At 36.4% G+C, this 17,898-nt stretch overlaps 1 protein-coding gene across 2 annotated transcripts; it reads right to left on the reverse strand.

The window, feature by feature from the left end:
* Positions 1-2,221: 2,221 nt before the first annotated feature.
* Positions 2,222-14,710, reverse strand: LOC147076779 (uncharacterized). Of its 2 annotated transcripts, XR_015069362.1 has the most exons (4): positions 14,498-14,710; positions 12,291-12,428; positions 9,971-10,252; positions 2,222-4,228 (listed from the first exon to the last, which is right to left on the reverse strand). XR_015069362.1 is itself a non-coding variant. In XM_085940463.1 (3 exons), exons 1-3 carry the CDS (start codon positions 14,672-14,674, stop codon positions 11,612-11,614), a joined length of 372 nt encoding a protein of 123 aa, XP_085796589.1. In that variant the 5' UTR covers positions 14,675-14,710; the 3' UTR covers positions 11,556-11,611. The 2 variants fall into 2 exon arrangements, 1 of the variants encoding a protein (XP_085796589.1); XM_085940463.1 differs by lacking the exons at positions 2,222-4,228; positions 9,971-10,252 and adding an exon at positions 11,556-11,668.
* Between the last annotated feature and the right edge of the window lie 3,188 nt (positions 14,711-17,898).

The raw sequence follows: 17,898 nt of genomic DNA on the forward strand, positions 1-17,898 counted from the left end.
TAGCGCTAAATATTTTTTAAAAATATTAAGATATTTATCTAATTTTATGTTTATTTTATAACTTCGAATTTTATAAATGTGTTGGATTTTTCGTTATATGAGCTCAAATGGCTAAAATATTTTTTCCACGAGACGGAACGGATTTTTTTTCGTTTTCATGAACCGGAACGGCGCTCCGGTGCGTTCCGGTCCATTTCGAGCCCTGACTAATTTTCAGAAATATGATTTTAGCAACTAGATGCTCTTATTTCTAATGCACACCTACCAGTAAATCAATTGCAAAATATTCTAGAATTTATTAGCAGTATAGCAAGCGGGTACATAGCACATCCGATATTAAAATTGAGTAATGGTTTAACATGTCCAGCATGGTTATAATATTATATTCTTAGAGATCGTGTTAACCTGGAGAAATTGATGGACTTATCTTATAAATATTTTTTTCCCATTATGTCCAAATTTTATTTTTTTATTATCATCAGCCGGGGTCATTCCACTGCTGGATGAAGGCCTCCCCAAGCTTTCTCCCACTCTCTCAGTCCTGTATCGTTTTACCGATTCGTCAATCCAGCGGCTTTTAGGGCGACCCTGTGGCCGTTTCGTGCCCCTTGGGTACTACTGTATGACGGCATTTGTCCAGCGGCCGTCCTTTCGACGAGCAATGTGCCCCGCCCATCTCCATTTCAGCTGTTTGGCAACGTCTATTACATCGCGTACTCCTGTCTGCTTCCTAACCCATTCGTTTCTCTTACGGTCCTTTCACGTGATGCCCAACACACACCTCTCCATGCCTCGCTGTGTGATTATTAGCCTTTGGACATCTCTCGTGTTGACACGGGTAGCACACATTGGTTGAACACCCTACGCTTAAGACATAATGGTAGGTCACTCTTGAAGATACTATTCAGACGTCCGAAAGCATTCCATCCATATAATATTTTTTTCCAGTTTATCATTAAATATAATGTTACACACCTATATTATTATGTCAGCTTCGCTTGTTTTAATTTATTATACCTAGTGCTATTGCTGTTTGCTTAGAGATTCGGCTATTTTTGCATTTAATTATGCTTCACTTTATATTGATTCTAAGTAATGTAAGTAGTACTTACTAAATAATTTTATTTGCAAAAATGTTATTAAAATCGTTAATAATTTATTGAATATTGATAATAAAGATGGTCCTTTTTTCGCTTTAATTTCATACATTTAAACTCATCTCTATAGAATGAGGTTTTCATCATCTTTGGCACCCACCTCTCTATGTATAAATGAAGTTTTCTTTAGATAATCCTAGAGATGGTGTTGACCTGGAGAAATGCATAGATGTGTATACTTAACGACTTCTAGTAATAAAAATACTGTATAAAAAAATGGGGCGGTATTTTGGCGCTGCCTAGGGGCGGCATTTTATCTAGGGACGTCACTGGTTGGAAACATAAGTAATCGTCTGAAAAAACATATTTAACTGACGTACATATTCATTTAAACAATACGAAATACACATACTGTCGAAGAAGAACACTTGTCGACGTGTTAAAACTGTGAAGTAACAAGCCCCTCCCTTGCACTTCCGTTTTCAAATGAGAACGACCTTAATTTTTAAGTTCTATAAATTTACGAAATTTGATGCTTTTTATAATAAAAAATATTTCTAAAATGATCAAGAATTATATTTAAAATTTTATTAGTAAACTTTTTGTTTGATGCGATGAATTCATCGGTCAAAGTATTAATCGGTTTTTTATTTATCTATTTCTCACTTGATGGATTTATCTTTCACGATCGTTAAGATCGTGTAGCGCCCTAATTATTATGTTCTTCTTGGCTTGGATTCCACGTGCTTTCAACCATGAGAATCACAATTATATTTAATTTAGTTGTCAGTTGCAAGGTGTTCGATTGGAGTGGCGGACGCGGCTCGAAAGAATAGGTAACCCTACGACCATATTTGACGTCTCATGCTCGCTTTTACAGAGAGAAGCACCTGCCATTAATTCATAAAACACTTATACATCACAAAAGGTGGACAAAATAGTCTTGATATATTTTTGTTTGGACATAGGGCAAATCGGAAAATATTGTATGAACTTAATGCAGTTTGTTATAATTATTATTCTATATGAGCGGCCCTGTTGTATGTATTGTCATTCTCAAAGTGATGTATGCCACGAGTATGTGAATTGGCTTTATCAATAAAAACAAAATTATATTATTTTTTGAGGTTTATTATCGAATTTAAGTGGTTCGTGTCACAAACAGTAAATTGGTAGTAAATTGAAAATAAAATACCTACGTTTCATTGTCAATAAATTAATGAAGTCAAGACTACTTACCGTGCACAAAGAAAGTCATGTAAATTTTAAAAGAGTAATAACAATTTTGTGTAATTTTATCAAACAAGATCTATTACAAGAGTGATTACATTGGGCACATTAGAAGGCTTTTCACCAAAATAAATCACTTTGTATATTTTCATATCACTCGATTTATACAATAGAAATTACATAGGTCACATTTAAATGGCTTCTCATCAGAATGGGTCATTTTGTGAAATTTTAGAGCACTAGATTGTTTAAATGGTTTACCACCACAATGAAACAATTTGTGTAATGTCATCAAACTAGATCTATTACAAGAGTAATTACATTGGGCACATTTGAAAGGCTTTTCACCAGAATGAATAAATTTGTGTAGTTTCATATAGCCAGATAGAGCAATAACATTGATCACAATTAAATGGCTTTTCACCAGAATAAGTCATTTCGTGTTTTTTCAAATTACTAGATATTTTACAAGAGTAATTACAATAGTTACATTTAAGTGGTTATTTACCAGAATGAATTATGTTGTGTCTTTTCATTTGATCAGATCTTATGCATGAGTAATTACAATGGTCACATTTTAATGGCTTTTCGCTAGAATGAGTCATTTTGTGTGTTTTCAAACCACTAGATGTTATACATGAATAATTACATTGGTCACATTTTGATGGCTTTTCGCCAGAATGAGTCATTTTGTGTTTTTTCAAATCACTAGATGTTATGCATGAGTAATTACATTGGTCACATTTAAAAGGCTTTTCACCGGAATGAGTCATTTTGTGTTTTTTTATTGAATAAAATCTAATACAAGAGAAATTGCATTGGTCACATTTAAATGGCTTTTCACCAGAATGAATCATTTTGTGTTTTTTCATATTAGTAGAATGATTAGAAGAGTAATTGCAGTGGTAACATTTAAATGGCTTTTCGCTAGAATGAGTCATTTTGTGTGTTTTCATACCACTAGATGTTATACATGAGTAATTACATTGGTCACATTTTGATGGCTTTTCGCCAGAATGAGTCATTTTGTGTTTTTTCATATCACTAGATGTTATACATGAGTAATTACATTGGTCACATTTAAAAGGCTTTTCACCGGAATGAGTCATTTTGTGTTTTTTTATTGAATCAAATCTAATACAAGAGAAATTGCATTGGTCACATTTAAATAGTTTTTCACCAGAATGATTCATTTTGTGATTTTTTATTGAATCAAATGTAATACAAGAGTAATTACATTGGTCACATTTAAATGGCTTTTCACCAGAATGAATCATTTTGTGTTTTTTCATAGCAGTAGAATGAATACAAGAGTAGTTGCAGTGGGAACATATAAATGGCTTTTCACCAGAGTGAGTCATTTTGTGATTTTTTATTGAAAAATGGGAAGCACAAGAAAAATTGCACTGGTCACATTTAAATGGTTTTTCACCAGAATGAGTTATTTCGTGTTGTTTCAACCTCCGAGATGTGAAACACGAATAATTACATTGGACACATTTAAATAGTTTTTCACCAGAATGAATAATCTTGTGTACTTTCATGGTGCTAGATGTTACACAAGAATAATTACAATGGTCACATTTAAAAGGCTTTTCACCAGAATGAGTCATTTTGTGTGTTTTCAGATAACCAGATGCTATACAAGAGTAATTACATTGGTCACATTTAAAAGGCTTTTCACCAGAATGAGTCATTTTGTGTTTTTTCATATGACCAGATTGACTGCAAGAGTAATTACATTGGTCACATTTAAAAGGCTTTTCACCAGAATGAATCATTATGTGCCTTTTCATATCATTAGATCTTTTACATGAGTGATTACAATGGTCACAATTATATTGCTTTAATTCAGAATTTCTTAGATTCTTGAAATCAGATCGAATGCTTTTGTAATTTATCTACCATTATGTCTTAAGCGTAGGGTGTTCAACCAATGTGTGCTACCCGTGTCAACACGAGAGATGTCCAAAGGCTAATAATCACACAGCGAGGCATGGAGAGGTGTGTGTTGGGCATCACGTGAAAGGACCGTAAGAGAAACGAATGGGTTAGGAAGCAGACAGGAGTACGCGATGTAATAGACGTTGCCAAACAGCTGAAATGGAGATGGGCGGGGCACATTGCTCGTCGAAAGGACGGCCGCTGGACAAATGCCGTCATACAGTAGTACCCAAGGGGCACGAAACGGCCACAGGGTCGCCCTAAAAGCCGCTGGATTGACGAATCGGTAAAACGATACAGGACTGAGAGAGTGGGAGAAAGCTTGGGGAGGCCTTCATCCAGCAGTGGAATGACCCCGGCTGATGATAATAAAAAAATAAAATTTGGACATAATGGGAAAAAAATATTTATAAGATAAGTCCATCAATTTCTCCAGGTTAACACGATCTCTAAGAATATAATATTATAACCATGCTGGACATGTTAAACCATTACTCAATTTTAATATCGGATGTGCTATGTACCCGCTTGCTATACTGCTAATAAATTCTAGAATATTTTGCAATTGATTTACTGGTAGGTGTGCATTAGAAATAAGAGCATCTAGTTGCTAAAATCATATTTCTGAAAATTAGTCAGGGCTCGAAATGGACCGGAACGCACCGGAGCGCCGTTCCGGTTCATGAAAACGAAAAAAAATCCGTTCCGTCTCGTGGAAAAAATATTTTAGCCATTTGAGCTCATATAACGAAAAATCCAACACATTTATAAAATTCGAAGTTATAAAATAAACATAAAATTAGATAAATATCTTAATATTTTTAAAAAATATTTAGCGCTACGGTTCGTAAAATTTTCCATTCCGAGCGCTGAAATTAGTACGTCAATGATTTATTACCTAGTGGAAGGGTTGTGCGAATGAATTTCAAATTTAAAAAAAAATATATATTATTGTTGAGGCACACCCTACTGTCGCTTTACGTAAATGATAATTATAGCAAATGCGGAGTGTTCCTTATAATATATGGGCTGTTCACTTGGGTATGATGGAATTAAAATGCTGACTAAAGAGAAGTAGGTATCGAAATCATAAAAACTTAATTTTTAATAGGTATTAGTGTTGGCCTACGATGGCCGAATGGCTTAAGCACCGGCCTACAATATCGTGGGTCTGGCAATTGAATACACATATTGTTTTCAACTCGCGTTTGGAGTCAAGAGTATAGACCTAATAGCTTGAGCAAGTAGATAACATCCATTTGCCATAAAAATCTGTTAATACAAATATCTGTAGGTACCTCAGAGACAGACGGATGCAAGTGCCAAATACCAAATTGTTCAGGAAAGCCAAAAAACAAAAATACTCATAAATTCCAAGAAAATATACATAGAATGATCATTATTTTTTGTATTCTAATTCAATTAAAATACTTCTGGAATATGTAAGAAAAGAATAAATATAACACAATTTTATATCTAAAAAACGAAGTATGGATTTGTATCCTTCTACCTCTAAAGATATTTTGCGAATGTGGACTTGTATCTTATTTACCTACCCAAAATAAAACAATTTATAAGTTAAAAAAACTTATAAGTATAAATAATATACCAAAGCAAAACACATTTCTTTTTAAATTTTATTATGCCATCATCATGAGCCTGAATCTATTCACTGCTGGATGAAGGCCTCGCTAATATCCAAGCTGATTCTACTTCTCTCGGTCCTGTGCATTTCGCTGCCATGTACTTCCGCAGAACTTTATCATTTAATAGATCCAGCGGCCTCTGGGTCTACCTTGCGGACGTTTTGTACTTCTTGAATACTACTGGATGACAAGATTTGTCCAACGATTGTCTCTTCTTCGAGCTATGTGTCTAGCCCATCTCCATTTAACGCTTTTAATAAACACTACTACATCGCAAACCCTTGTCTACTTCCTTATCCACTCATTCCTCTTTTTGTCCTTTCGCGTTATGCCCAGGATGCACCTCTCCATACCACGTTGTGCTACTCTAAGTTTCTGGATCTCTCTTTTACTTAGGGTCCATGTTTCACACGCATATGTGATCACGGGAAGCACACACTGGTTGAAGACTTTGGGCTTTAGGTACAGTGGAAGGTCACTTTTGAAGACATTATTCAGGCGGCCAAAAGCACTCCAGCCTAGCTTTACTCTGTGAACAATTTCATCAAATATACATACATCTATAGACACTTGTTGTGCCAGATAGATGTAGTTTTACACCTGTTAGAGCTGAATGGCATTGATGAGGATCTCTTTTTGGCCCGCAAAGCAGTTGAACATCACTTTCTTCTTTGATACATTTATTTTCAAGCCTACTTTGTTGCTTACTTCAGCGAGTTCCTGCATTCTGCTTTGGGAGTCTTCTGAGTCTTGCAAACTACTATGTATTGTTATCGGCAAAGCGCAGATGACTCACGTATTCTCCATTTATGGGGACTCTTGTCATTCCAGTCAAGTTGCCTGAATAAGTCTTCAAGGGTAGCTGTAAATAGTTTAGGTGAGATTGTATCACCTTGTCGGACTCCTTTGCTGATAGAAAATGCGTGATGGTTTATGAAGATGTTGTTGCGCTACTATATATATTATTGAAAATATTTATATATATCACCCGGGGACTACTTGATTTCTGAGTGCATCGAGTATTGGAAATTTCTTTATGGAATCGAACGTTTTCTCATAGTCTATGAAACCCATGGATAGCGCAAGTTATATTCCTGTTACCGCTCTGATTTCTCTGATCACTTGGATATGGTCCATAGTTCTATCTTCTTCTAAAGCCGGCTTCTTCTCCCGGCTGGTTCTAGTTTAGTACATAATATTGCAGAATATTGCATTTGCATCTTTCTGCTTCTAAGGTAGGTATGGCATTTGTATCTTTATGCTATTCTTTATATCTTTTGTTATTATAGCAACTAGGACTTTCATCTCTCTGCTTCTAATAAATAAAGCCTCTAGCATAACGATTCTTAAAAAAACTCATTTTCTCCAAAAACGGAGTTGCATCCGTCTGCCGCTGAGGTACTGATATTCTATCTGTGAATTCACATGAATACGTGTATGTAAAGCGCTAAGTACCAAAATAATAAAAAATGACATTTTTATAGAAAAATGTTCTACATACCAACGCCAATAACTTCAACTATAGTCTAAGTGCCTCAAGCAAGTCAAAAAAATACAGCAAAATAATTAAACATGTCGACGTTGTAAGTCCGTTGGCGTGTTTTATTTATAATGGTGTAAGTAGCACTACAGTGGTCAACGGCATTCAATATAAAATAGCTGACGATGGTGTGTTGACACTTGTGAGTTCTTAATACCTAAAGTTATAGAAGCTGCTGTGATTGCTTCACACTGTAAAACTACATTTTTCAAAAGGTCTGCTTCATGAAATTTTACTGCAATGACTCGGTATTTTGTAACTACAGGCAATACGACTTTTTGGTACTTAGAGCCTTATTTAATACACGTATTCACATTGTGATCCTATTAGCATCCGACATGGTTGAAAAAAATAAATCAGTAAGTATACGAAGATTTTATTGTCGTCATTGATGATATTGTTTTTATTATTTCTATGTTTCTGGCATTTTACTGAAAGTCAAAAATATCAAAATATTCGAATGTTGTCGGTTCATTCCATCACTATTGCCGGCCACAGACGGACAGTTCTCGTAACAGGTTGAACATGCCAGTTAATAACTATACAGTTATCTTTGGTAGATAATCTGCGGCGCCCATAGACGGACACTTTTCGACCTTTCAGATATGTGCCATGTTCAAACTGCCAGCGACCCCCCACTCCCGTGTTTTTGTAAAACTGTTGGAATTTCAACTAGCCGAAAGTTCTCGTTTGACGTTAGATGCTGGAAACGTAAAGTAGGAGTAGCTGGCGCGATTTGGCGGCAAATTTTGACAGTTCTGTCATAGTTCGTTCGTAAGAAGTATATTATTTTTGTTGCGTGTTAGTTCTTTTGCGAGATACTCATATTATAATTATAATTACGAATATTGTGGTGTCAACTAGGTACCGCAAACAATATTTTCCACTACTTAAATGTAAATAAAAAAATAAAATGTAAACTTGATGTAAAATAAATCTAGACAAAAGAAATATGTACTTACGTAAATTTAGTATTATCTTAATGTTATAATATGTACCAAATTAATAGATATTATTCAAAACCAATAAGTAAATTGTTTTGGTGATTGAATAAAACATATTACACAAATTTAATGTATATAACCCTGATTTAAATAAAACAATACGTATGTATTTTATCTTAATTAAATTTTATTAAAACAACAATAAGTATACTATGAATAATTTATTCAAAATAAAAGAATCTGGACATATATTTACAAACAATAAATTGTAATCATAATAAATCTAACAAAGTAAAAATATTCGTAGATCAATCGTTCGTTCAAGTATACCCTACTTAAAACTAATTTAACACATGGCACCCCTGTGTATGATCTCGGCGAACATAACCTCCATAGTTTTTGACACTTGATCTGCCACAGACAATAACTGTACGTATATGGGCACGTCTGTTGACAGTTCGACAGATTTTAAATGGGGTAGTTAAACTGATCTGTGGTGTGTCCACTAACGTACAGTTATTGAACAGTTATTGTCTGTGCCATGTTCAAACTGCTACGAGAACTGTCCGTCTATGGGGGCCTTATATCATTCCGACCCTTAGAGTCTAAGGCTTAGACGATCAGTATAATAAAACTACCTACCCGATTCACTTGTTCTGAATAAGAACAACCCTGTTGCAGATCTTCCTATATACCCTGTTTACACGTGCATGGATGTACTGTGCACAGTAAGTAAATGTATGGGGAAATATATATTATCCTGCAGTTGGCTAGATTGCGTGCATAAATCAAACAATATTGGAAGATTCCAAATTGTGATGATTTATTGCGCGCAAGTAAGATAATTCTCGATTTGCGCCTGCGCAGTAGAGCGATAGAGAACATGCCGGTAAAAAAAACGAACTACTCATTTTGAGCTCCGATTTTTTATACTATCTGTCAGATAGTAGTATAAAATGACAACCTCGCGTCTCGCTTACTCTTGGAGAATGAGCTTGGAGAGACAGTTAGTACTTTTACGTGTAAACAGTTATTGTCATGACAGTTTAAAATAAGCGCAATTTCCGACAGTACCTAGGTGATTCCATGCATGTGTACAACAGGCGCTACATACTATATTGTATAGTATTGCCTTCTTTTCGCCACTAAAATATACGACGCGGAATTTTTTGATTTCTCATTAATAAGCATTTTTTGTCGGAAGAGGTACCTACCCAAAAATGCATAAATACTCCATTCTCTACTTCTTGTGATACAAAAAACCTCTACATGCGTACTCTATTTTTCCATGTAATATTATAAGTGTTTGGACCGCGTGATATAAAGATGGCAACACTGTATATAAAACTCTTGGACTAACCTTGTGATACCTTAGACACAATACATCTCTGTTATAAATACGAAAAATGGAAGTAAAACGTGAACCGCGTGAATTGGAAACTGGTGCAGACGGCCATAATTGGTTTGATGTGCCACTAGTTCATTCAACCAACCCAGATACAACCGCTTATATAAAGCAAGAAATTGTCGAGGACGCCAGTAATACTTTTGAGGTTAGTTTTTCTATACATATTTACTCATATTGTTTTGCTGACATATTCGATAGCATGTATAAAACACGCGAAATATATGATGGATTTGACATTTATTTTGCTGACTTTGGTAATATTAATATTAGTGATACTTTAACCCGCTTTTTACGTAATAACGCCTGTTCACATGCATGGAATTATTGTCGCCAATTGTGCTTATTATAAACTGTCATGACAATAACTGTTTACACGTTAAAGTGGATTGTCTCTCCAATCTCATTCTTCAAGAGTAAGCGAGACGCGAGGTTGTTATTTTATCCTAGTATCTGACAGGTCGTATTGAAAATCGGAGCTCAAAATGAGTAGTTCGTTTTTTTATCTCTATCGCTACCTCGCTCTCCACTCTACTGCGCAGATCGAAAATAATCCTACTTGCGCGCAATAAATCATCACAATTTGGAATCTTCTAATCTTGCTTGATTCATGCACGCAATCTTGCCAACTGCATGATAATTCATGTTTCCCCATACATTTTCTTACTGTGCACAGTACATCCATGTACGTGTAAACGGGAATGGGACGACTGGCCTCCGGGCAATTGGACGTCGCACTGTCGTACACACGTGTAGACGAGGTATTTTAATCAGTTTCTATCTACTACTTAGTAGTATGAATTCATTTTATTCTTAACATAATGTATTCTTTATCGCGGATTGAGAATTTCCATGCCTAAAGCTTTATATAAAATAAAAAAACTCTTTTTTCGTTGGAACTTAATCATATGCACGATTAAATCATTGTTTACGTCTGCATATTTACATTCTCACCAACTATTAAATCATAATATATAATCATTTAAATATAAATAATAATATTGAATATTTTTTAAGTACCTATAAGTACCTAACGTCTATTTATTTTCGAATTTCGTGGCGTTCCGTTTCGTGCCAAATCGTCCTAGACCACGTGTAAACGTGGTATAATATTACATATTGATAGTGAACTATGTATATATATTACTGAAGCAAACAAAACATTTTTTTTGACAGTTTGCCTTTAATTATTCATATAGAAACATTCAGATTATCTAATTTCCATTTTGGAATCTAGTCAATCGTTTGAAAAGGGTGAAATAAAAACTTACATATATCTTATAATATACATAACATACACATATAACTTGAAAACGCCTCAGATTTGTACCCACTAGAAAAAAAATCACATTTGGTAAAAATGCGATGCTCGACGGGATTTTAACCCATATAATCCACTGGTATCGCGCTAATATGCTTTAACCAATAAAGCTACGAGCCTACTACCAAATTGCGATAAATTAAACTAGTAGATCCTACATGAAATGCTTATCAAATTGCGTTATTATTAACTATCGGTATTTGTGTTTTTTTGCGCTCTATTATAGGTGTTATAAACGTGTAGCTACATGTATTCACTTGACTGTATGGGGATTCATAATAAAACACTAGTCTCCGATGTATGTTTATGAAATAATCTTAATCCTAAGTATATTCGCTGACGACGTACATATTTTTAGCAGCAGACTAGCACTTCTTTTTGAATGCAAGTCATACTAACTATATTGTTTAAAATTTATAGAATAATGTGTACTTAATTGCTTTACTGGTAGACATTATAAATAGGAGCAGCCGGATTAAGGATTCTAATGTTTGCTTCGGGATTTTATGTCAGGAATATACTCGTCCTTAAAATCAACTTCCTAGAAATTAGAATACGTTTTTACTTTGGCTTGTGGGAATAACAATTATATTATATAGATGTTAAAATAAAATAAACACAATATAATATATTTGTTGAGGCACACCCCACTAACGGTTTATGTATTATATAGAAAACGAAAAGAGTTTCTTATATAAAGGCTTTTCCCATGCCTATAGTCAACAAATTCGAGGTTCGTATCACTCAACCTGAATCAAACAAATCAAACTAAACCATAGACAATATACGTACAAATGGTATGAGTAGTAAATACACCGGAAATGGTTTAAGATTTAACGTTTGGTTCAGTGTATCATTGAAAATCAAACCGTTCTCGGACCATCAGAAATGGTTTGACATGAAACGTCAAACCGATTCGGAGGGTTCATAGACTAATGACGATCTGTCAAACGTCAGAAAAGCGTTTCCGTGGACATTCTACCAAACGGTCCCAAATCCAACAAATCCAACGGTGCCATTTGATTTGATCAAATTCAGGTTGAATGATACGAACCTTCGATATTACCAGGTGCTTGAGGGGAAAATGCTGAATGCTGCATGGAAGTGAAGACGTTTGAGTATATATATTATCCGGTGTACCTAGCTTAGATTAGATTATATACCTGATTTGCTGGATTGCATTCCGAATAAGAGCAACCGGGCTGTGGATCCTCATGAATACTTTGGCTTATTGCGTCTTCAACATACTGCTCTTTGAAATCAACTCCCGGAAAATGAACATCAGATTGTTTAGTGGCCTTCTGAAAAAACAATAATTTATAACTACATTTTTAAATAAATCGATTATTTGATAAGGGTGCACCCTACTTTGGTAAATCTGGAAGGAGATTGTTATGTGTTGGTATTATATTGTAGGTAAGTGAAAGTAGGTACTGAATATTGCATGGATATGGTAACAACTTAGGGGTAAGTACTAGAGGTGAGTTAGAAATACTGTCACCAGTTTGCGTACTCAAGTTTCGGCATATACTACCCATACTCAGTACGTGAGGCCCAATATACATGTTACAAAATACTTTAAAGTTCGACGCATGCTATGAGATCTCGCCGTCCGCTAACTAGTTGTACTGTTGGTACGTATGACATCATCGCCGCGAACGCCGCGACTCGCTTATGTTTAAACAATAGGTTATAAATCTTGTGTAGTTATTGGACCAAAATTCTCTTGCGAATATGGTGACGGCACAGGCTTATTATGACAGCTTAAAACATGTTAGAAATAACAAATCATTGTATATTCATTCATGAATATTATATTTTATAACCTAACATAAGAACAAATTTAAAATGTGTTAATAATAAATGGGACAATTTTTCAAAAAACCCAGCTCAGTATATTTTTAGCGATTCTATTGAAGCCGTTAATATTTCAAATACTGATATAGAGTTGGTTTTAGTTCCAGTTGAATATAAAACTTATGTCGTATACGCATGCCAAACGCTCAACTATTCTAAACACTAGTAAGTATTTTGGAACAAATTTCAATTCTAAGTATTTTTTATACTGGTAATAGGTATACTTAGTCTTCAAAATATACCAGTTTTCCCACCTCTAGTAAGTAGGGCAAGTGTACATAGGTTTCAGAATGGCTAAAACCATGACAGTTAAAAACTATAGCAAACAAAATGTTTACGTACTGAGACATTCGTCAGTGGTCTAGCTGTTAAAAAATCAACTTTCATTTATTCACGTTGTAGAATCAAGACAGTTGGTAAATCAATGGGATATACAACGGTTGGACTTGAGCAGTTATATTTTGTTATTTGATCACTTTAGCAAGTGGTGATGCATTGTTTAAGGAGCATTGGCTGGACAAATAGAGAAACAAAGAGTATCGGCCCACGATGGCCGAGCGGATTAAGCGTCGGCCTCTAATGTCGTCAGTCTCAGGTATGAATCCTGGGTATTGCGAATACACATTTTTTCTATTTCTGTTTGTAGTCAAGAGTATCGACCGAATAGGTTGAGTAAGTTGCAACATCCATTTCCCGTAAAAAATCTGTTAATACAAATCTCTACTTTTTGGAGGCTCATAATGATTCTATTAGGATCAGACACGGCTGTGCCATCTTTAGATGAATAAAGCCTGAGCATAACTTTTTGCACAAGCAACGAGTGGTCCACTGTTCAGCTATCAAAATCAGAACCCAGATTGCTTGACATACTGATTCGCCCTTTCTAGTTTCAAATTGAATTATAAAAATTCTCAAAATATTAACTATCAGTGTTATTTATAAATAACATACATTCATATTATTCATCAGCTGTCAAAGTCAGACTAGTCCTTCACGCAAAAACCGGTGGTAATATCGATTTCCAAAAAATATGTAGCATTGATCTACGCATTACATTTGTAGAAGGTGTGTAAGTGCTAGTGTATTATTTATCATGTAACTCATCTATCCAAATAAACCATTTCTTGTGTAAACACGACAGACGCGCCAGTGTGAGCACTCTATAGTACAATGACAGGTCATTCGTAGAAAACAACAGGAGGGGCGGAAAAGGTAGGATCACTCGCTGTGAATGTATCGGCTTTCTACTTGATTCGGCAATGGACATGATCGAAAGAGAAATTATATTTCTTACTAAGGAATTATAAAGAATTTTTAATACAGTAACATCCAAAAAGACCCGGGAAGTACCCAAGACGAAGCCCAATATTTGTAGCGTCTTTTTACAAATGATAGCTATTAGACCAATAAATGACAGCTTACTGTCAAACGTAATGCCAAGATCCCTTACAGATGGTAATGGAATAAACAAACAATACTACGACGTACAACAATCCCGTTATGAAAAACTAACCTCAAAGGTGTATCCGGCCACATCGGTATCCTCTTGCTTTATGTAGGTAAGCAGCTGGCTGTTTGGATCATGATTCACAGGTCCCCCTAACCATAGTTTACCTTCTGCAACAGGTTCGGAGTCTTCTAGTTCACGTTTAATATCCATTTTATGAATACAATTGGCCTTCGAGTTCATCGTGGCACACAGCACTTAACAGCCGTGACGTGACGTAAGCGTTTCGCCATAGACGAAAATAAATAACCGTGCTGCCACTTTTGAAATATGATACAAATTAAATACAACACTAAACTTCCTTTGGTACATCCCCACTAGAGGTGGGAAAACTTGTCTATTTTGAAGACTAAGTATACTTACTTCTTCTTCTTCTTCGATGGCGCTACAGCTCAAGTCAAGCCCTGGCCTCCTCCACCGTTGTCCTCCAGCCGGAACGGTCCTACGCACGTCTTTTCAAGTTCCTGATTTTTAGCAGCTGGTTGGCATCTTTTGTAACATTGTCACCCCATCGTGTGCGTGGCTTTCCCACTGGCCTTTTCCCCTGTGTTTCCTTCGAGGATCTTCTTCGATATCCGTGACTCAGGCATGCGCTGGACATGGCCTACCCAGTTTAGCCTTTGGAGTTTTATGAAGTAGGAGAGTTTTGAATCTTGGTATAAGCGGTATAGTTCCGTGTTGAACCTAATTCTCCACTCCCCACCATCATTCATGGGTCCGTATATCCGCCTAAGGACCTTTCTCTCAAAGCAATCCACCATTTCAGCTGCTTTCACATTTAGCGTCCATGACTCGCACCCGTATGCAACGACTGTGCGTATGACGGTATTATAGAGCCGCGTCTTAGTTTTTCTGTGGACATTTCTGGATTTGAATATGGGCAGCAATGAGAAGTACGATCTATTATAGCGGTTATTCAGGCTTTTATTTCCTCCAGTTCCTCGTTCTCTTTCCCGGGTATGTGAACCGGTTGACAACCTCAAATTGATGGTTTCCAAAACTGGAACTTTGGCCCAGCCTACTCTGATTTTGTCGGCTTTGTACCATGACTTTAGTTTTGTTTTCATTTACTCTTAAGCCAATCTCTAGTGCGGCCCTTTGAAGGTGGTCAAATTCTTTCTTCACAATCTGTATGAATCTGCCCATCATGTTGAGGTCGTCTGCGTAGCCAACCAGTTGGCTCGGTCTGATTAACACAGTGCCGCCCCTGTTCACTTGAGACTTTCTGATAGCGGATTCGAGGGCTAAGTTGAACAGCATGAGAGCCAATCCGTCTCCTTGCTCAAGACCCCGAGATACGTCATTCACCTTCACCTGGGAGAGTATTCTGCAATGTGATTCTAACAAGCTTGACTAGTTTTGGTGGGATTTCCAAGTCCAGAAAGACAGTGAATAGTTTTTCCCGGTCGATGCTGTCACATGCTTGCTTAAAATCAACAAAGAGCTGATAAATGTCCACATCGAATTCCCAGCATTTTTCCAGTATTTGGAGAACTGTGAAGAGCTGATCCGTTGTAGACCTTCCTGCCCTGAAGCCAGCTTGGTATTCACTTACTATGATTTCCGCGTAACCTTCCAGTTTTGTCTTCAGGATCATTGTGAATACCTTATAACTTGTGCTCAGGAGTGATATCCCTCTGAAATTTTCACATCGCAGTCTGTCTCCTTTTTTATATATTGGACAGATAACGCTGATCTGCCAATCCGCTGGAATGCTTTCGGACTCCCAGATTTTAAGCATTAACTCATGCACTGCTGCTATTAATCGGTGTCCACCATACTTTATAAGTTCTGCAGGGATGTTATAGGCTCCTGGTGCTTTATGATTCTTTAGTGTCAAAATAGCTCTTTCGGTTTCAATAAGCGTGGGTGGAGAGATGCATGGTTTGTCGCACTGGTGCTGTAGTCGCGGATCATGTGGGGTATTTTCATCCGGTCAGTTAGGGTTCAGGAGTTCCTTGAAGAATTCCATCCATCTTCGTTTAATTCCTTCATCTTCACCTATTATCTCTCCCGTTTTCGTCCGGCATAGGCTGGTGGTGGGTATATCCTTTTTTGAAAAAGTTGACCCCTTTGTATGCGTCCCTCGATCTGTTATTCCTAAAGTCGTTTTCCATTTTAAGCACTGTGATATATTAATATTTTGTAGTTGTGATCCTTATCGTCACAACTACAAAATAAAAGGAGAAGAGAGTCTCTGGCTAGATAGGAGTAGAGTATAAAAGAACAGAGCATGAGACAAAGGCAAAGCCATGGGTTGCGTGCATCCTTTTCAAGCTGAACAAAATTACTTCCGTAACCTCGCAACTGACAACTGTAAAAATTAAATTCGAATACAAAAAGGAATTGCACGGCTGAAGGCACGTGCAATCTATGATTAAAAGATGTAGTTATTACAGTCCTGGACGCCACACGGTCTTGATACCGTGAAAGATTATAATTATATTACAGTGTGGAAGAAAGGGGAAATAATAAATGAAAGAGCAATTTATGTACTTGACCGAACTATATTATAGCGAAAACAAGAATATTACATTAAAGGGTTATAAAGGAAATACTATAATAACGGCTAGCAGCTAAGTTTTAAAAGAAACATTGGAAGATAAGTGAATCAAATAATAATAGTTTTACAATACCAAACTTGGAACGAACACAGAGGCCTCAAGCACTGCGGCTGCAATCGTGCTGCTTTAAGTGACGTCCATTATAAATGTTGGTAAAACCAAAGCAGAGCACGACTATCCTGTATGACAGACCGAATCAAAAAGCCCTGTTGCTACTTTCACACCTCGCGACGTCCGCTGCGGCCGGAAATTCTAACAGCGACATCTGTGGAATCGCGGACGCTCCATGACTTGACCATAAATATTCGACGGGGTTGCCAGAGTATGAATGTTGGTTATGGTCATTTTGAACATAACAATATCCCCGTCCTTGGAAAAGAGAAGGTCCAGCCATGATGCGAGCTTCGTCTTGAGGCGTCCCGGATGTCTTCAAAGTAGGAGTGAACTTCCCGGGGCTCGTGCACAAAGGGCAGCAGACGGGAGGAGATGTGAAAGCAACATAATTTTCAATCATCAGATTCATCGGACGGTATCCTGGTGGTAGCTTTCCGGATTTGGGTGACCCTTCCAGGAGGCATACGATGTGGGCTGGTACGTTTCAATAATAATGCTTCGATAGATGTTATGTAAAAAAAACGACGAGAAATGGGTGTAAAGCTCGCCTCCGATGTTCTACGGGGTAGTGAAGGTCTAGGAGCCATCGTAGAAGTTTTCCCTACCTAACGAAGTTCCACCACGAAGAATGATTTGAAGTAACTAATTGTTTTTATGAAAAAAAAAATATGAAACAGAAGCATCTACAAAACAAAACAAAATACATTCATAAACAACCCAGATAAATTG

This window comes from Rhyacophila brunnea, unplaced genomic scaffold (genome assembly GCF_057557595.1).
Source record: "Rhyacophila brunnea isolate RB1 unplaced genomic scaffold, BYU_Rbru_1.0 scaffold_13, whole genome shotgun sequence".
Taxonomy (NCBI): domain Eukaryota; kingdom Metazoa; phylum Arthropoda; class Insecta; order Trichoptera; family Rhyacophilidae; genus Rhyacophila; species Rhyacophila brunnea.

What these genes read in the sequence shown, in the direction of transcription:
- LOC147076779 (XM_085940463.1), bottom strand. Translation starts at nt 14,674, where the DNA reads ATGAACTCGAAGGCCAATTGTATTCATAAAATGGATATTAAACGTGAA. An exon ending in TGGCCGGATACACCTTTGAG is followed by an intron (nt 12,429 to 14,497) that starts GTTAGTTTTTCA and finishes TTGTTTTTTCAG; the next exon opens with AAGGCCACTAAACAATCTGA. An exon ending in AATGCAATCCAGCAAATCAG is followed by an intron (nt 11,669 to 12,290) that starts GTATATAATCTA and finishes TCTAATTTCTAG; the next exon opens with GAAGTTGATTTTAAGGACGA.